The 16,574-nt window shown below is 47.2% G+C and overlaps 1 protein-coding gene across 1 annotated transcript; it reads left to right on the forward strand.

Moving 5' to 3' along the window:
- Positions 1-1,146: 1,146 nt before the first annotated feature.
- Positions 1,147-15,064, forward strand: BEND3 (BEN domain containing 3). Its single transcript, XM_052646033.1, has 3 exons — positions 1,147-1,183; positions 2,968-3,170; positions 12,815-15,064. Exons 1-3 carry the CDS (start codon positions 1,147-1,149, stop codon positions 15,062-15,064), a joined length of 2,490 nt encoding a protein of 829 aa, XP_052501993.1.
- Positions 15,065-16,574: the final 1,510 nt, after the last annotated feature.

Below are 16,574 nucleotides of genomic sequence, written 5' to 3' on the forward strand. Positions count from 1 at the left end.
ACGCCTGCTGCCCTCTGACCAGTAACTGGAATGGGCACCCAGTACTTGCAGGCAGCTTCACCAGTGGTAAGAACCACAGCTCCTCAACGTCATCAGTAAAGGCTGTCATGTATATTCTTTTCCAACATTACTACCTCATTTATACTTTATCCTGTTTGTGGACATGCTGTCACGTCATTTGGAGAATCTCAAAGGATTCTCCACCAGACCCTGCAGGCCGTACAAAGGAGGTACCGCCAACCCCTCCAATCTCATTCCCTCATCAATAAATAGAGTGGTTTGGACCAGATTATATGGAGCTCAGGAGCTTTAGGAACCCATGGTGCCTCTCTCCTCTTGCTTCTGAAGAAAGGGCTAGACCAGCATCATCCAATAACAGTAGTGAAAGCCACATGTGCGATTTTGAACTTTCTAGCGGCACTCACGTAGTGCTATAATGTATGGCACTATTCTCGGTGCCATTTTTAAAAAGGTGAAATTAATTTTAATACTTAGACCAGTAAATCTGAGATATTATCATCTTAACATGTAATCAGTATAAAATTATTAACGAGATATTTTACATTCTTTTTGCCCTGCTGAGTCTTTGAAATCCAGCATGTATCTAACACCATATCTCCATTTGGACTGGCCGCATTTCGAGTCCTCTGGAGCCACACATGACTAGTGGCCACCCTCATGGACGGCATAGGTCTTTTTGGACCACCTGGAATCTTAGGACCTCAGCTCAGGTTCACAGGCTCCACAGCCTGCTGTGGACCTTTGTCAGCCTTTTTACATTGTGGTTAGATGTTTAAGGCAGGGACTGACAGATCATCCAAACTGAGGTCCTTTGTAAGCCTTGAGTTTCTCAGATCCTTTCATTCCATAAGTGGCTCTCAGTTGATGCTTTAAGATGCATTCTGCCCACATAAAGTCTTGGAGAAGAACTCCCAGCAGGTGCACAGGAGGCGTGGCTGCTTCTGAGCATTTGCAAACAAGAGGATGCAGATTTCCTCAATGTTGCAGAGTCATATCAACTTACCCTTCTATTACCCAGAGCCAGGGTTGGGAGGGTAAGGGAATTTCTTATGGGTGGGTGAAATTTTAAAAAATAAACAATAAGTCAAGACTTTGCCTTTGTCTTTTCTTTTAGTGGAACAGAAGATGAACGCAGCTGAATTCAGTGAAGATGTAGAAGAAGGTAAAAAAAAAAAAAGCCTCTTTTTAAAAAGTAGTGTAACTTAAAACTTTTTTTCAAGATATATTAACGTGGTTCAAAACTACTGGATTGGCCAAAAAGTTCCTTTGGTTTTTAAAGTAACACTAAAAGACGCATTTTTCATTTTCACCAGAAACTTTATTGAACAATATAGTCACTGTTGTGTTTCACTACCTTTTGCCATTTTTCAGGCAACTTCATAATTCCATCATCCTAAAACTTTTTATCTTTTTGAGCAAAGAACTATTCCAGGTGCCTTTTACAGTCTTCTAGGGAATTGAAGTTTTTTCCATTAAGAGAATTTTGTAAAAACCAAAATAAATGGACATTTGAAGGTGACGTGTCTGGTGAAACAGAGGATGAATCAGAACTTCCAGACAAGCTGTAACTGTTTTTGCCTGGTCATCAAAAGAAACATGAGGTCTTGCATTATCCTGATGGAAAATCGTGCATTTTCAGTTGACTAGTTCCAGACACTTTTTGTCAAGTACTGCTTTCAGTTGGTTTAATTGGGAGCAGTACTTGTTGGAATTGATTGGTTTTCCAGAAGGAGCTTGTAGTAGAGGACTACCTTCTAATCCCACCATATACACATTACCTTCTTTGGATGAAGACATTTTTGGTGTGGTTGGTGGTGGTTAATTTTGTTAGCCCCATGATCTCTTCTGTTCCACACTGTTATTGTACAATATCCCTATTTCATCACCCATCACAATTTGTTTTAAAAAATGGACCATTTTTGTTATATTTAAGTAGAGAATTGCATCTGGAAATGCTGTCAAGGTTTTTTTTTTCACTTAACTTATATGGAACCCAACATCAGAGCAATTTAATATAACCAAGCTGGAGAAAATGATTTTCAGTGCTTGATTGGGGTATTAGGAATATGTTGGCTATCTCCTGAGTGGTATAATGTCGATTGTGCTCAATTAATGTCTTGATTTGATCACTGCCAACTTCAACTGGTCTGTATGACCGTGGAGCATTGTCCAGTGAGAAATCTCTAGCGTGAAACTGCGCAGTCCACTTTTGATGCATTTAATCAGTGACAGCACCTTCTCCATACACTGCTGAAATCTTTTTTTGTGTGTTTCAGTTGTGTTTTTACCTCTCTTGTAGTAATAAAACATAAATATACTGAAAACATTGCTTTTTCTTCTTTCATCTTCAATATTAAAATGGCTGCACAAAAATTCACCAATTTTGATATTTTTTTAAAATGCACACTGATATGATAGTTGTCACAGTACAGTCTAACAAAATTGTTTTGGATGAAATTAAAGGCAGTTAAGAGCTACTAGAGCTATCTTATGGGAAAAACTTAACAAACCTTTTGGCCAACCCAGTATTAAAAGATACACAATGAAAAATCAAGGAAAAGTCTCCTCTCATTCTTGTTTGCCATCCTTCTCCACTCACACTTATGGTATCTTATGTATCTTTCCAGGGTTACTTTTATAAAAGCACCATTTAAAAGAGTTGTGTGTTTTTCTCCTTCCATCTCTTCTCCCTTCTCCAAGAAAAGACTTTAAAAGCTGCTTTAAACGGAATGTTCTTGGAATATAATATCAGTGTATAGCATGACTAGTGTGGTGAAATATAAATTGGTTGGTTGGAAAGCCAGTTTCATTGATTATTACTCTTGACACTGTTGTTTGAGTGAGAATATCAAAAGGTGGCTGATACACCCTGGTGCTTGGGGACCCTGCTAAACCAGGCACTGCCCAGTGGCCTCCCCACTGAGCCCCATTTCTTCTCTGCCACAGTTGTAAAAAATAACACTGTGAAAGTGGAGACAGAGGCCGAAGATGCCGCGCTGGACTGCTCAGTGAATTCCAGGTCCTCCGAGAAGCACCCTGTGGATGGCGTCTTCACTGCTCTCCAGGACTCCAGCAAGAGAAAGCCCCTGGGTGGCGAGGGCCCGCTGGACTCAGTCCCGAGTGTGAAGAGGCGGCGGCTTATTCCCGAGGTGAGGGCTTACCGGGAAAGCAGGAGCTTGTTGACAGCAAGGACTGTTAATGAAAGGCTACCACATTTCACATAGCCTGCACCTTACTGGAGCAAGTGAGGCTCAGCAGGGCTTTTCCTAAATCAGGTCCATCTTTTGTACTTATCCGGGGAGCTTGTTCAGTGAATCTTTTCGTAAAGAATCCAATTATTTTATAATATGCCCGTTACCTCTAACCTACCTATTTTATAAATTTGCTTAATCACCTGCTGGTTTTAGTGAACTTGGCTGAATTCTGAGAGAGAGAAAATGAAACTGGTCACGGTGGTCCCCTCGAGCAGCCTGCAGTTCCCACGGGAGACAAGACAGATTCACAGAACAGTGAAGACTGAGGGGAGAGGGGAGTTTGGGAGATGAGAATGCCTGGTCAGCAGAGCCTCCCTGCAGATAGCCAGATCACACCTTCAACTCCTAGCAGAACATTTTCCCAAGCTCTCTAGCCCCCTCCCCTCCCCCCGACAACATACTTTTTTGGGGACCCAGGTAGGCATTTCAGCTTCTTCATGTCTGTCCAACAGAGCCTAAGTTTTAGAGCTCACTGTCATTAGCCCATACACGGGGTGTCTGCCTGGGACTCCCTGGGTTGCTCTCGGTTTGTTTTAATTCTCCTCTATTAGATGCTACAGCAGATTGGGAGTTGATAGGTTCTAGAGATTTAGTGAGCCTTTGAAAAGTAAAAACTATCCTTTTTCTTAATTAGCAAAGTCATAAGATTTAAGATTTTCACTGGATTTCAATATGCATGTTTATATTACATTATAATGAGGACTGCTCTGCGTTCCACATCATGGAACACTGAGGGTTGCATTGATTTATTTTATTTTTGGCTGTGCTGGGTTTTTGTTGCTGTGCAGGCTTTTCTCTAGCTGCAGCAAGCAGAGGCTACTCTGCAGTTGGTGTGTGGACTTTTCAGGTTGAGGAGCACAGGCTCAATAGTTGGGACACATGGGCCTAATTGCTCCCTGGCGTCTTCCAGACCAGGGATTAAACCTGTGTCTCCTGCATTGGCAGGCAGATTCTTTACCACTGAGTCACCAGGGAAGCCCCACATACCTTTTCTTGTTTCATTTATATAACAGTGATGAGAGAATTAGTGTCTCCTCCACGTAAGTTGAAGTCAAGTGCCAGAACACCTGTGGGGCAGCTTTGTTGCTGGTGTGAGGTGTCAGGACAGACTTAGAGCACTCAGCACCCTGCTCCATACTGAGGAGGTGAGCCCCACCTTCTCTGATCCAGCCCATAGGAATGGTCATTTCCAGAATGATCGGAGCCTGGAGTCAGATAAGGGGGAGTTCACCGTGGAGCCTTTGGCTGGTACTATGACCTCCCAAACTCAGGTCCCTCTGCGGCGATGGGAGTGACACAGCTCCCTCACTGGTTCCTTGTGTGGAGCATCGAGACAAGCCCAGCAGAGAGCCTGCCCCACTTAGCTTTCAGAAGGGTTTATTTATTGCTCCCTAACCCCCATCTCCAACTACCACCCATTATGGTCAGCTGCCTCCCTCCACATTTATCAGGAGGAAAATGACATGGACTTGCCAAGAGAGGCCTTCTGATGCCTTCCCAGACACTCCAGGCCTGAACGCCCTTGATTCTGAGCACCTTCCATCTTCTCCCTCGACCCCGAGGAAGGGGGTGAGGGCGAGGGGGAGGAATTGATTGGCAGCCCTGATGCTAAAGGTCCATCACTTCAAACCCCTATCAGTGCTGAAGGCCTGTTCATGAGTGACATTTAGTACAATGCTTAGAAGAAAACTAAAACCTCCCTCCAAAAATTTAACAAAAGACTGTATAAAGACATATTTGGCGCTTCTGCTGGGAAAGGCACCATAGCCAAATACAGCAGATGTGGGAGGTGAGTAGCCAGCATTTTTATTGCTAATCATCTTTTTGTTCACAGGAGTGGGAGTGATATTCAAGAGCCCTGTGCCAGGTAGAAGTTAGCTTTGTTCTCCTGGGGTTCCTTGTATCTTTGTTTTTAATTCTAAAGTGTGTCTGTGGTTTGTTTTTCAACTGGAGAGTGGAAATGCCATCTCCTTCAATCAGTGCCAATGTACTGAAGACCTCCTAAGTGTCATTCACTGTGGTCCCAGCTGGAGGTGCGTCGTCATTTCCACAGCAGCCCTAGCGGATAGGCACTGCGGCCCTTCCCAGTTGAGTGAGCCTGAGAAGCTAGCACGCCTGCTTGATTTGGAACTGCACTTAAACACGGACGACCCTGAGGATTGTGGGGTGTTGGTAAGGTGCTGTGAGGAGCTCCTGCTCTGATATTTGGCCATCCCTATGGTCTTTCTCTTCTCCCCTCATTATAGTTGCTCTATCCCCCCAGATTCTCATTTTTGGGGGGCATGTTAGCACATTCTTCATCCTTGCCATACACTGTCAGCAGTGTAAGGATGACCCAAAGGATAAAAGCCATAAGGGCAGAGACTGGCTTGTTCCCTGTGTCCCCAGGGCCTTGTAAAATTTGTTTACTGGCTCTGTGTGGCAGACAGCTTATCCATTCCTTATCACAGCTATACCCGGTTATTTAAGGATGATGATGATGAAGATAAACATTCTATTAAAAGTGAAAAGCATCACCCCTGCCTCAATTTTCTGGAGGTGAGTGGTGCTGCCAGCCCCCGAGGAGCCCGTTTGCATGGTCTGCCCTTGATGCCACATGAATCCTCCATGCCCTGCACTGGAGGCATGCTGCTTTCTTGGTGTTCCAGTTTGCTGACTCTCTGGGCACCATGTAGCCATTCCTCTTTCGTTGAACTGAATTCAGTGACTGCTCTTGGATTTGGAATCCTGAAGAAGATGCACAGTGCTGGGAGCCTCTCCATGGTGACCCAATCCCCGAGATGTCACTGGGCATGGACATGTGAGATCCCCCTTAATAACCTACTCGTGCCTCGCTAGTAACCTTATGTCAGCTTCTCTTTGATCAGTCAGATTCTCCAACTGAGAGAGTCGGGCATTTCTGCTTGGGTCTGAGTGCTAGCAGAAGAGTGAAATGTGCGATTGGATCTGGTACTGCAGAGCCTGAGCTGTGTCGCAGAGTTCCCATATGGTTGGAAGATGAGTCTTGGAGAATTGGGAATGGTGGCAGCCAGACACCAGTGCCAAGAAGCGCAGATTTAAGGATTTCTTGATACTCCTAGACAGCTGAGCGGAGATTTTATCAGCAGCAGCAAGTGCAGCCAGCCCATCGTCACCTTGGCAGCGTTTGTGAAATTAATGGAGCACTGAGTGGACAGAACCTCAGTGTGGGCCCATCTTAGGACCTTCTCTTTGGTGCTCGTGTCCTGTTCTGTGTTGAATTCTGTATCCAAGGTCTCTGGGAGCGAGGAATATTGCCCTCTGCTGGGACTCTAACTTAATTTTTATTTAAGCAAGTTAGCCAAAAATGTTTGTATTGATGTCAGTGTTTCTAACATGCCTGGTAGAAACTGAAATATTTTTATTAATGAGGCTGACTAGTGAGAGTTATTGGGGGGATTTCCAGTTCTGATCGACTCTGGCCTCTGCCTGCAGTAGGAATGTGGGGGGAGTCAAACTGCTCTGTTTGTTTTGTTCAGACAGTTCACCCAAAAACTTTTCTCTGTGCTTGTTTCCTACTCTGAGTGTTAATGAAGGCAGATCCCCTTCAAGAACATGGACTCTTGTTGCATGGCATGTGAGTTTCTGGTAACCACTCTCTGCATAGAATCTTATTTTGAATGTGTTAGTGGAACTGCTTGTTACAAAGCCTTTGCTTGTCCCTTTCCAAAATCAACTGTAATATAATTATGATTTTCTTTAATAATTGGCATTACACACTCAAATTTCTCTACATTGGTAAAACCTCATGGAAATCCCATAATCCGTAGGACCTCCAAAATTATTTTGGTGCAATAAAATTTAATGGTGAGTAAATTGCTAAAAATCTTATTTAAAATCTATAGGAATTAGCAAGTAAGAAGATTTGAATTTATTAGGGCAGTGCTTTTCAACAGTGACCCACAGTTGTAAATCCACCTTATAGAGCCATTCGGTTCACATATTTGGATTTGTATGTAGATATATAGACACAGAGAAAGAACAGAACTTCTTGAATGTATTTACTGTGTGCAGTGCCCTGTGATATTTTCTGTTGTTTTCTTTCTTTCCTTCCTGTCTTTCACACTTCCTCCTCCCCTCGCTCTTTTATGCTGGTCTTGATCCATCAAATCAGTGTCATCATTTCTGAATGGGTCATATGACAAACCACAGTTCCAAACATGCTGCCTCAGGGGCAAAGGTTTTCAACCATCTCCATTCCTTCCTTTCTCCATATTTCTGATGTGTGTAATGCGGTTTCTTTCCTTTCTTCCTTCCGTTTTAAAATTATCCTTTGCTTTCTGCCAGATAGCAGAGCTAAACAACTGAAAGGAGGCTGAAACCCTACCTCGAGCCCACCTGTGCTTCTTGGACTCCTCCAGCCCAGCCTTTAGGGCAAACAGACCTCTAAGAATTCCTTCTATGAGTGACTTACACTGCTACACTGGAGGAAAGTGCTCCTTTTATTTAAGTTCTTAAGTTACTTATACCTTCCTTAACTCATGTTAGGTTCTTAAGTTCTCCTCTTTATTTAATAGTTAAGAGTAATCATTACGGAGAAGGCAGTGGCACCCCACTCCAGTACTCTTGCCTGGCAAATCCCATGGATGGAGGAGCCTGGTAGGCTGCAGTCCATGGGGTCACTGAGGGTCGGGACACGGCTTCACTTTCACTTTTCAGTTTCATGCATTGGAGAAGGAAATGGCAACCCACTCCAGTGTTCTTGCCTGGAGAATCCCAGGGATGGGGGAGCCTGATGGGCTGCCATCTCTGGGGTCACACGGAGTCGGACACGACTGAAATGACTTAGCAGCAGCAGCAGCAGCAGTAATCATTACTAGTTCAATAAAAAGCCCATTGTATTGTCACTGCTCTGGCTGGGGAAGAGCACTGTTAATGATAATTGTACTATAACAGTGAATATTTATTAAGCACTTACTGCGATTCAGACATGGGCTCTGCGCATCATGTTCATTATCTGATTAGACCCTCATAGCTACCCTGGTACCTGAGACAGGGACCATTATATATTCCTGAGTTACACACAGGAAGCTGACATGCAAGGGGTCACGCAGAGGACCCATCCACTCCCTTATACCTCCCTTATTTTTGTTGTTTAGTCGCTAAGTTGTGTGTGACCTTTTGTGAGTCCATGGACTGTAGTTGTATTTAGATATGTATGGCTCTTTTGCAACCCCACGGAATGTATCCCACCAGGCTCTTCTGTCCATGAGGTTTTCCAGGCAGGAATACTGGAGTGGATTGCCATTTCCTCCTCCAGGGGATCTTCTCGACCCAGGGATTGAATCGAACTCGTGTCTCTTGCATTGGCAGGCAGGTTCTTTACCACTGAGCCACCAGGGAGGCCTTATACCTCTCTACACTCATGTTATTCATGAAGCTAGTGGCCTCTTTGAACATTTTTCATGAGCATTTATTTGAGAGCGGTAGACACTTTACCCTGCTTAACAAATGTTCAGTGAGCGCTCTGTGTCCCAGGCACTGGAAATGGAGTAGGGAAGACCTGGTCCCGCATGTAACCATCATGCAGTGTGGTGAGGGTACAGATAGGTCTCAGGGAGGAGACCCCACAAGGGAGAGGGGTGGGCAGCAGGCTCGCTCCAGCCCAGTAAGCCCCTGGTTCTCTGCTCATGGGCAGTAGTAGGAGGGTCAGGGATCTCTGACCCTTTATCAGGTTTGTTTTTGGCTACCTCCGTGGGATAATTAGGGCTTCCCTGGTAGCTCAGATGGTAAAGAATCTGCCTGCAATGCAGGAGACCCAAGCTCCATCTCAGGGCTGGTAAGATCCCCTGGAGAAAGGAATGGCTACCCACTCCAGTGTTCTTGACTAGAGAATTTCGTGGACAGAGAAGCCTGGTGGGCTACAGTCCATCAGGTTGCAAAGAGTCAGACATAACTGAGTGACTAACACACACATCCATGGGATAATTAAAGCGCTTGAAAGAATCCTATTATTTTTCTGGTTCCTGAGAGAGTAAGGTAGGTGTTCTTTTGGATGGTTGTTGTCAACAGAGATGCAGGAGAAAAATTAACCTGTGTTTAAGATGAGTCTGATGATTCCATTATCTAAAAAAGAAGGTCTGGGGAATTCCGTGACGGTCCAGTGGCGAGGACTCCCAGCTTCCATGCAGGGGGCACAGGGAAATGAATAGGGAGATCTGCCCATGGTCTCTTTCCAACTCAGGCCTTTGTATTGCTCACCTGCTGCCGTAGTGGCAGTCCCCCCAGAGACTGTCTCTTTTCCCTGTGTTTTTTTTTTCCTTAAGGTTGCAAGAGTAAAGCACCTCGTGTACTGTGTTGTGCTGGCTTTCGTGTTATCTGAAGGCTTATAAATGACACTGAATCTGCCTGAATGAGATAAACCAGGGACAAACACTGTCTTCCTAGCCCTGGCCATCCAGAGAGGCCCAATGGCTTGTTAGAAATGCAGAGCCTTGAATCAGAATCTGTGTTTTCACTAGATCTCAGGCAGTTTATATGGACATTAGACTTTAGAAGTGCTGCGATAGGTCAGGCTACACAACCATATTTTCCCCCAGCATCCTAAGGAGGCACTTTGTTCTCTCGCATTTTCTAGTTGCCCGAGGCTTGCACATGTCTGTAGAAGAACATGCTTTGTGCTTCAACCCTACCTACTCCCCTGACGCCCACCACTGCTCTCCAGTTAGCTCTTCTGCTTAAATAGGCACTCAAAAATATATTCCAGTATACTTTGGGGTCAAATTCAACATTTGTCAAAAACAGGTTTATGGCTGAAATGTAATGAACGACATATTTAAAGCATACCATTTGATGTGTTTTGACGTGTACATACCAGTGAGACCACACCATAATCAAGATGAGAAACATATCCATCACCTGTTACCGTGAAGTTGCCTTGTGTCCCTTTGCATCCTTTCCCCTGCTTTCTGTCACTAAAGATGCGTTTGCCTTTTCTAGAATTTTATACGAATGGCATCCTACACGCCTCTTTTATCTATCTGGTTTCTTTTACTCAGCTTAATTATTTTGAGGTTCATCATGAGTACCAGGTTGGTCAGCTCTGTTGCTGAGTAGTACTCTGCTGTTAACACAGTGCATCTATATACTTGTTCAAAAAATTAGGGTTTTTTCCAGTTGGGAGTTGTTTATAAACAGGACTGCCATGAACATATGCATAAAAGTATTTGATCATGTGCTTTCATTTTGCTTGGTAAATAAATAACTAGGAATGGAATATACCTGGATCATATGGTCCAACATATAACTTCTCAAAAAAAATACCAACTGTTTTCCAAGGTGGTAATACCATTTTATATCTACCCTAGCAGTCTATGAGAATTCCAGTTCCTCCATGTCATCTCTATCACTCAGTATCATCTGTCTTTTTTGATTATACCCATCCTTGTGGGGAGTGATATGCTATCTCAGTGTGGTTTTAATGTCATGCATGTTCTTAAGCATCTTTTATACAGGATCTTAGTTCCCTGATCAGGGATCCAACCCATGCCCTGTGCAGTGGAAATGTGGAGTCTTAACCACTGTACCTCCATGGAACTCCCACTGAGCATCTTTTTATGTGATTATTTGCCATTTATATAGCTTCTCCAGAGTGACTGTTGAAACTTAATTGGGTTATGTGTCATTGAGTTTGAGTGTTCTTTATGTAATCTGGATTCAGGTCCTTTATCAGATAAGTGATATGTCTGATTTCTTCCAGGCTAGGCTTGTTTTTCATTTTTTAAAGAAGTTTTAAATTTTCATGAAGTCCATTTTATTATTTTCTTATGGATTGTGCTTGTGTGTTATATTTGAGAATTATTTGCCTAAAACAGTGTCATAAAGGATTGCTCTTATGTTTTCTTCTAGAGGTGTTAGAATTTTAATTTTAAAGTGAAAAGTGAAAGTCGCTCAGTCCTGTCCGACTCTTTGCCACCCCATCAACTATACAGTCCATGGAATTCTCTAGACCAGAATACTGGAGTGGGTAGCCTTTTCCTTCTCCAGGGGGTCTTCCTAATCCAGGGACCAAACCCAGGTCTCCCACATTGCAGGTGGATTCTTTACCAGCTGAGCTACAAGGGAAGCCTGGAATTTTAAGTTTTTATTTTTACATCCATGATCCATTTTTTAGTTAATTTTTTGTATGATACATGTAGGATGAAAGTTTTTTCCTTTTTTTTTTTTTTGCACATATATGTCCAATATTTCTGGCATCATTTGTTAAAAAGATTCTCCTTTCTCTACTGAATTGCCTTTGAACCTGTGCTGAAAATCATTTGTCCATATATATGTCAGTAAACCTCTTACACCATCCAGGGCCTAGCAACAGGGAAAACCACTATTGAAAGCAGTGAGGACTCTGGGATCCCAAATGGTCTGGGCAGTCGACTTCTGGTATGAAGCCTGGACTAAAGCTTTGGTATCTCAAACAGGTACATTGAGAGTGGACCTGCAAAGTATGTCAGCCTTGGGCAAATTGAGGAGATAATTCTTGAAATCATTAATTCTCTCACTGTCTTCTATTGAGCAAGCCTGGAGAGTTCATCAAAAGTACCTTTCTAGATGCATAAGAAAGGTGTTAATTCATTACACACAGTGGGTGCTTTAGGACCTAGGGCTTAAAACTCTTTGGCAGTTCTGACTGAGAAGGGCTGCTGGAACTAGGAGACTGAGACTCAGGAACCTGGGAGGCCTCATCACTTCACGGAATCTGCAGTTGGCTGGGCTTGGGGCAATTCTGGGCCTTTTCAGTCTGAAATAAGACATGACTCCAGGCAGTGGTAGAGTTGGCAGCTGACTGTGGCTCTCTAGATTCCAGTTCTTCCATGCTCAGCACTGTGCATCTTGGGAGCTATTCAGAGTAGAGATGCCTGCTCTCCTAGAGTCTGCAGATTGGACAACAAGCTGTGCTTTCTGTAGATGCCATTGGCAGGACTCCTGCCTGTCTGAGAGCAGTCAGGGCAATGAGGTGACCTGTCCATAGCCAGGTTGCCACAGGAGCACTTCCTGTTCCTGGGGTCTCTCTCCCATCCCTCATGGGCTCTCGCCAGGCCTTGTCAGCATCTATGCTCGGTCTATGGCCAGGAAGTTCAGGGATGGTATCCTACGGGAATTGAAAGCCTCCAGGGTCCAGCCTGAGCCTCTCAGGGATTAGGGAGAGCAAGCAAGTTTGGCCCTGGGATGCAGGTTTGTGTTAGTGGTGGCTTCCCTTGTGGCTCATATGGTAAAGCAGCTGCCTATAATGCGGGAGACCCAGGTTCGATCCCTGGGTCAGTAAGTTCCGCTAGAGAAGGAAATGGCAACCCACTCCTGTATTCTTGCCTGGAAAATCCTATGGACGGAGGAGCCTGGTAGCTACAGTCCATGAGGTCGCAAAGAGTCGGACACGACTGAGCAACTTCACTTCACTTCACTTCTGGACCCACATAATTGTTCCCAGGCAAGGGAAACACTTTCTCATAGGCTCCTGAGGTTGACCTGGGCCCCTCTGTGTGTGACATAGATCAGAACCCTCAACTGATGTACCTTTTGTCTTCCAGGCACTCCTAGCAGGCATGCGGAATCGGGAAAACAGCTCACCCTGCCAGGGCAACGGGGAGCCGGCAAGCCGGGGCAAGAACTTTGGCTCCGTGTGGCCAGGCGAGGAGGAGCCCAGCCACGACGTGAGCACACCTTCCTACAAGAAGCCTCTGTACGGCATCTCACACAAGATCATGGAGAAGAAGAACCCGCCTGCAGGGGACATGCTCAACACCTATGAGCTCTCGGAGAAGGTGAACCCCAGCAACAGCCCCTCACCACTGCGGCTCCTGAACGAGACACAGAAGCGGGACACTGGCGGCCCCGCAGCAGCCACCGACAGCGACCCCAACATCTACTTCCTCATCCAGAAGATGTTCTACATGCTCAACACGCTCTCCTCCAACATGTCGCAGCTGCACAGCAAGGTGGACCTGCTCTCCCTGGAGGTGAGCCGCATCAAGAAGCAGGTGAGCCCCACTGAGGTGGTGGCCAAGTTCCAGCCGCCGCCCGAGTACCAGCTCACGGCGGCCGAGCTCAAGCAGATCGTGGACCAGAGCCTGTCGGGAGGCGACTTGGCCTGCCGCCTGCTGGTGCAGCTTTTCCCAGAGCTCTTCAGCGACGTGGACTTCTCCCGGGGCTGTGGCGCCTGCGGCTTTGCGGCCAAGCGGAAGCTGGAGTCGCTGCACCTGCAGCTTATCCGGAACTACGTGGAGGTCTACTACCCGTCGGTGAAGGACACGGCAGTCTGGCAGGCCGAGTGCCTGCCTCAGCTCAATGATTTCTTCAGCCGCTTCTGGGCCCAGCGGGAAATGGAGGACAGCCAGCCCAGTGGCCAGGTGTCTGGCTTCTTTGAGGCCGAGCCCCAGGTGGATGCTGGTCACTTCCTGGACAGCAAGGAGCAGGAGGAGGCCCTGTCCCTGGACCGCAGCAGCACCATCGCCTCTGACCATGTGGTGGACACGCAGGACCTCACCGAGTTTCTGGACGAGGCCTCATCCCCTGGCGAATTCGCGGTCTTCCTTTTGCACCGGCTGTTCCCGGAGTTCTTCGACCACAGGAAGCTGGGCGAGCAGTACAGCTGCTATGGGGATGGCGGCAAGCAGGAGCTGGACCCGCAGCGTCTGCAGATCATCCGCAACTACACAGAGATCTATTTCCCCGACATGCAGGAGGAGGATGCCTGGCTGCAGCAGTGTGCCCAGCGCATCAACGATGAGCTGGAGGGCCTGGGGCTGGACGGGGGCAGCGAGGGCGAGCCCCCGCGAGACGACTGCTACGACTCATCCAGCCTGCCCGATGACATCTCCGTGGTCAAGGTGGAAGATAGCTTCGAGGGCGAGCGGCCCGGCCGGCGGTCCAAGAAGATCTGGCTGGTGCCCATCGACTTCGACAAGCTGGAGATCCCGCAGCCCGACTTTGAGGTGCCGGGCGCCGACTGCCTGCTGAGCAAGGAGCAGCTGCGCAGCATCTACGAGAGCAGCTTGTCCATCGGCAACTTTGCCTCGCGCCTGCTGGTGCACCTGTTCCCGGAGCTCTTCACCCACGAGAACCTGCGCAAGCAGTACAACTGCAGCGGCTCCCTGGGCAAGAAACAGCTGGACCCGTCCCGTATCAAGCTCATCCGCCACTATGTGCAGCTGCTCTACCCACGGGCTAAAAATGACCGTGTCTGGACACTGGAGTTCGTGGGCAAACTCGACGAGCGCTGCCGGCGCCGGGACACGGAGCAGAGGCGCTCCTACCAGCAGCAGCGCAAGGTCCACGTTCCGGGCCCTGAGTGCAGGGACCTGGCCAGCTATGCAATCAACCCCGAGCGATTCCGGGAGGAATTTGAGGGGCCCCCGCTGCCCCCCGAAAGGAGCAGCAAGGACTTCTGCAAGATCCCCCTGGACGAGCTGGTGGTGCCCTCGCCCGACTTCCCGGTGCCTTCGCCGTACCTGCTGTCCGACAAGGAAGTGCGCGAGATCGTGCAGCAGAGCCTCTCCGTGGGCAACTTCGCCGCCCGGCTGCTCGTCAGGCTCTTCCCCGAACTCTTCACCACCGAGAACCTGCGGCTGCAGTACAACCACTCTGGGGCGTGCAACAAGAAGCAGCTGGACCCTACACGCTTGCGGCTCATCCGCCACTACGTGGAGGCCGTGTACCCGGTGGAGAAGATGGAGGAGGTGTGGCACTACGAATGTATCCCGAGCATCGACGAACGCTGCCGCCGCCCCAACAGAAAGAAATGCGACATCCTGAAGAAAGCCAAGAAGGTGGAGAAGTGAGGGGTACCGGGGGCACTGAGCCTCGCCCCTTCCCCCCCCCCCACCACGAGCCCGAGCCGCGTCCGCAGCCGCGCACCTTATATCGGCGGGGCGGGGCCTGCTGCATTTGCACACTCGATCGCCCAGCCGGCCACGGCCACGACAACGAAGCCTCGCATTTGGTCTCTTGTACTTACAGCTTTTGTCCTGTGTTCCTGGTGATGCAGCCAGAGTCTGGGGAGAGCAGAGCTGCGAGAGCAGAGGGGCCTCAGGAGTCAGGGTTCCCTCTCCTCGGCAGTGTCCTCCCAGTCCCCTCACCATTTGAAATGCAAATCAAGCAACCCTCTTGTTCCTCTGCCCACATTTTACATCTTCAACTTTTATTAAAAAAAATTTTTTTTAAATTAGAAACCCTTTTTAAGTAAATCACTGGGCTCTGTGGAGGCCATTTTACTCAGAAAAAAATTTTTTTAAATATTTGAGATGAAGTACTGTAAGATGACTTCAGTCACTGGGAATTTTTTTTTGAAGATGGTTTCAGATATATGAAATTTTTAGAAGTGCCATGTTCATGGATGATGGCTGATAGCTTCAGGTGGCATAGAGACGGATTTTACTGACCTTATCTTTTATTACTACGTAGGATTTTGGAAGAGTCAGATGCCTCTTGGATGGCGGTGGAGGGGATGGAGTAGTTTGATGTCCTTTCTGGCCTCGGTCAGTTGCACTCTCCCTCCCACTGTGGTGCTGAGGAAGGGGCTATGGGGACAGCTGGCCTGGCCTGTCTCACACTGCTGTGCCAGTAGAATGTTGCTCACCCTGTAGACGAGAACACTGGATGGTGATGATGGTGATATGAATGTAGATAGACGTGGAAACATGTTCACAATGTCTTCATTTGAGCTGTGTCCTTCCACTGCCCTCTTTCCTTCCTACACGAGGATGCTGGTTAGAGGGGCAAACACATTTCCTTGGAAAACTGTGTGTGGATATTTGGCTTCTTGTCTAAGGATGGGCCCCATTGGGCTCACCAAGAACTGTTTACTTTCCATGTGTGTATTCGTATAAAAACCAGGTTCTGGGAGCTGTATGGTGGCTTCACCACACCTCAGTGTTGGCTCCTCCAGTCAGTACACATCCTTGTTCCCTAGGGCTGGGCCTGAGGATACCTGGTGTTGGAAGGACACAGGTCATCTGAAATAGGGCTCCCATATCCCTTTCCGGGGTCCACTCAGAGCTTTCCCTTTGGGCCCCCAGAAAGTCCTGCTCTCCTACATCTGGCCGGTCCCTCGGCCTCAGGATGAGACACCTCTTTTCCCTGGTTGGGAAGGTCACACTGCTCCAGGCCAGTGACATGCTCTCCAGGATTCCAACCAGGAAACTCCCCAACAGGTAAAGTCCTTAATGTAAAAACAATACTTTTACCTACCTGACTTTGGGGGCTAGTGCCTAAGAGGGAAAGGGAACAGTCAACACAATACATCATACCAGAAAGCTAGAAAATAAGTTGAATCACACAGGGTAGTCGTAA

The sequence above is a fragment of the Budorcas taxicolor genome, chromosome 9 (assembly GCF_023091745.1).
Source record: "Budorcas taxicolor isolate Tak-1 chromosome 9, Takin1.1, whole genome shotgun sequence".
Classification (NCBI taxonomy): domain Eukaryota; kingdom Metazoa; phylum Chordata; class Mammalia; order Artiodactyla; family Bovidae; genus Budorcas; species Budorcas taxicolor.

What these genes read in the sequence shown, in the direction of transcription:
- BEND3 (XM_052646033.1), top strand. Translation starts at nt 1,147, where the DNA reads ATGAACGCAGCTGAATTCAGTGAAGATGTAGAAGAAG. An exon ending in CAGTGAAGATGTAGAAGAAG is followed by an intron (nt 1,184 to 2,967) that starts GTAAAAAAAAAA and finishes TCTCTGCCACAG; the next exon opens with TTGTAAAAAATAACACTGTG. An exon ending in GGCGGCGGCTTATTCCCGAG is followed by an intron (nt 3,171 to 12,814) that starts GTGAGGGCTTAC and finishes TTTGTCTTCCAG; the next exon opens with GCACTCCTAGCAGGCATGCG.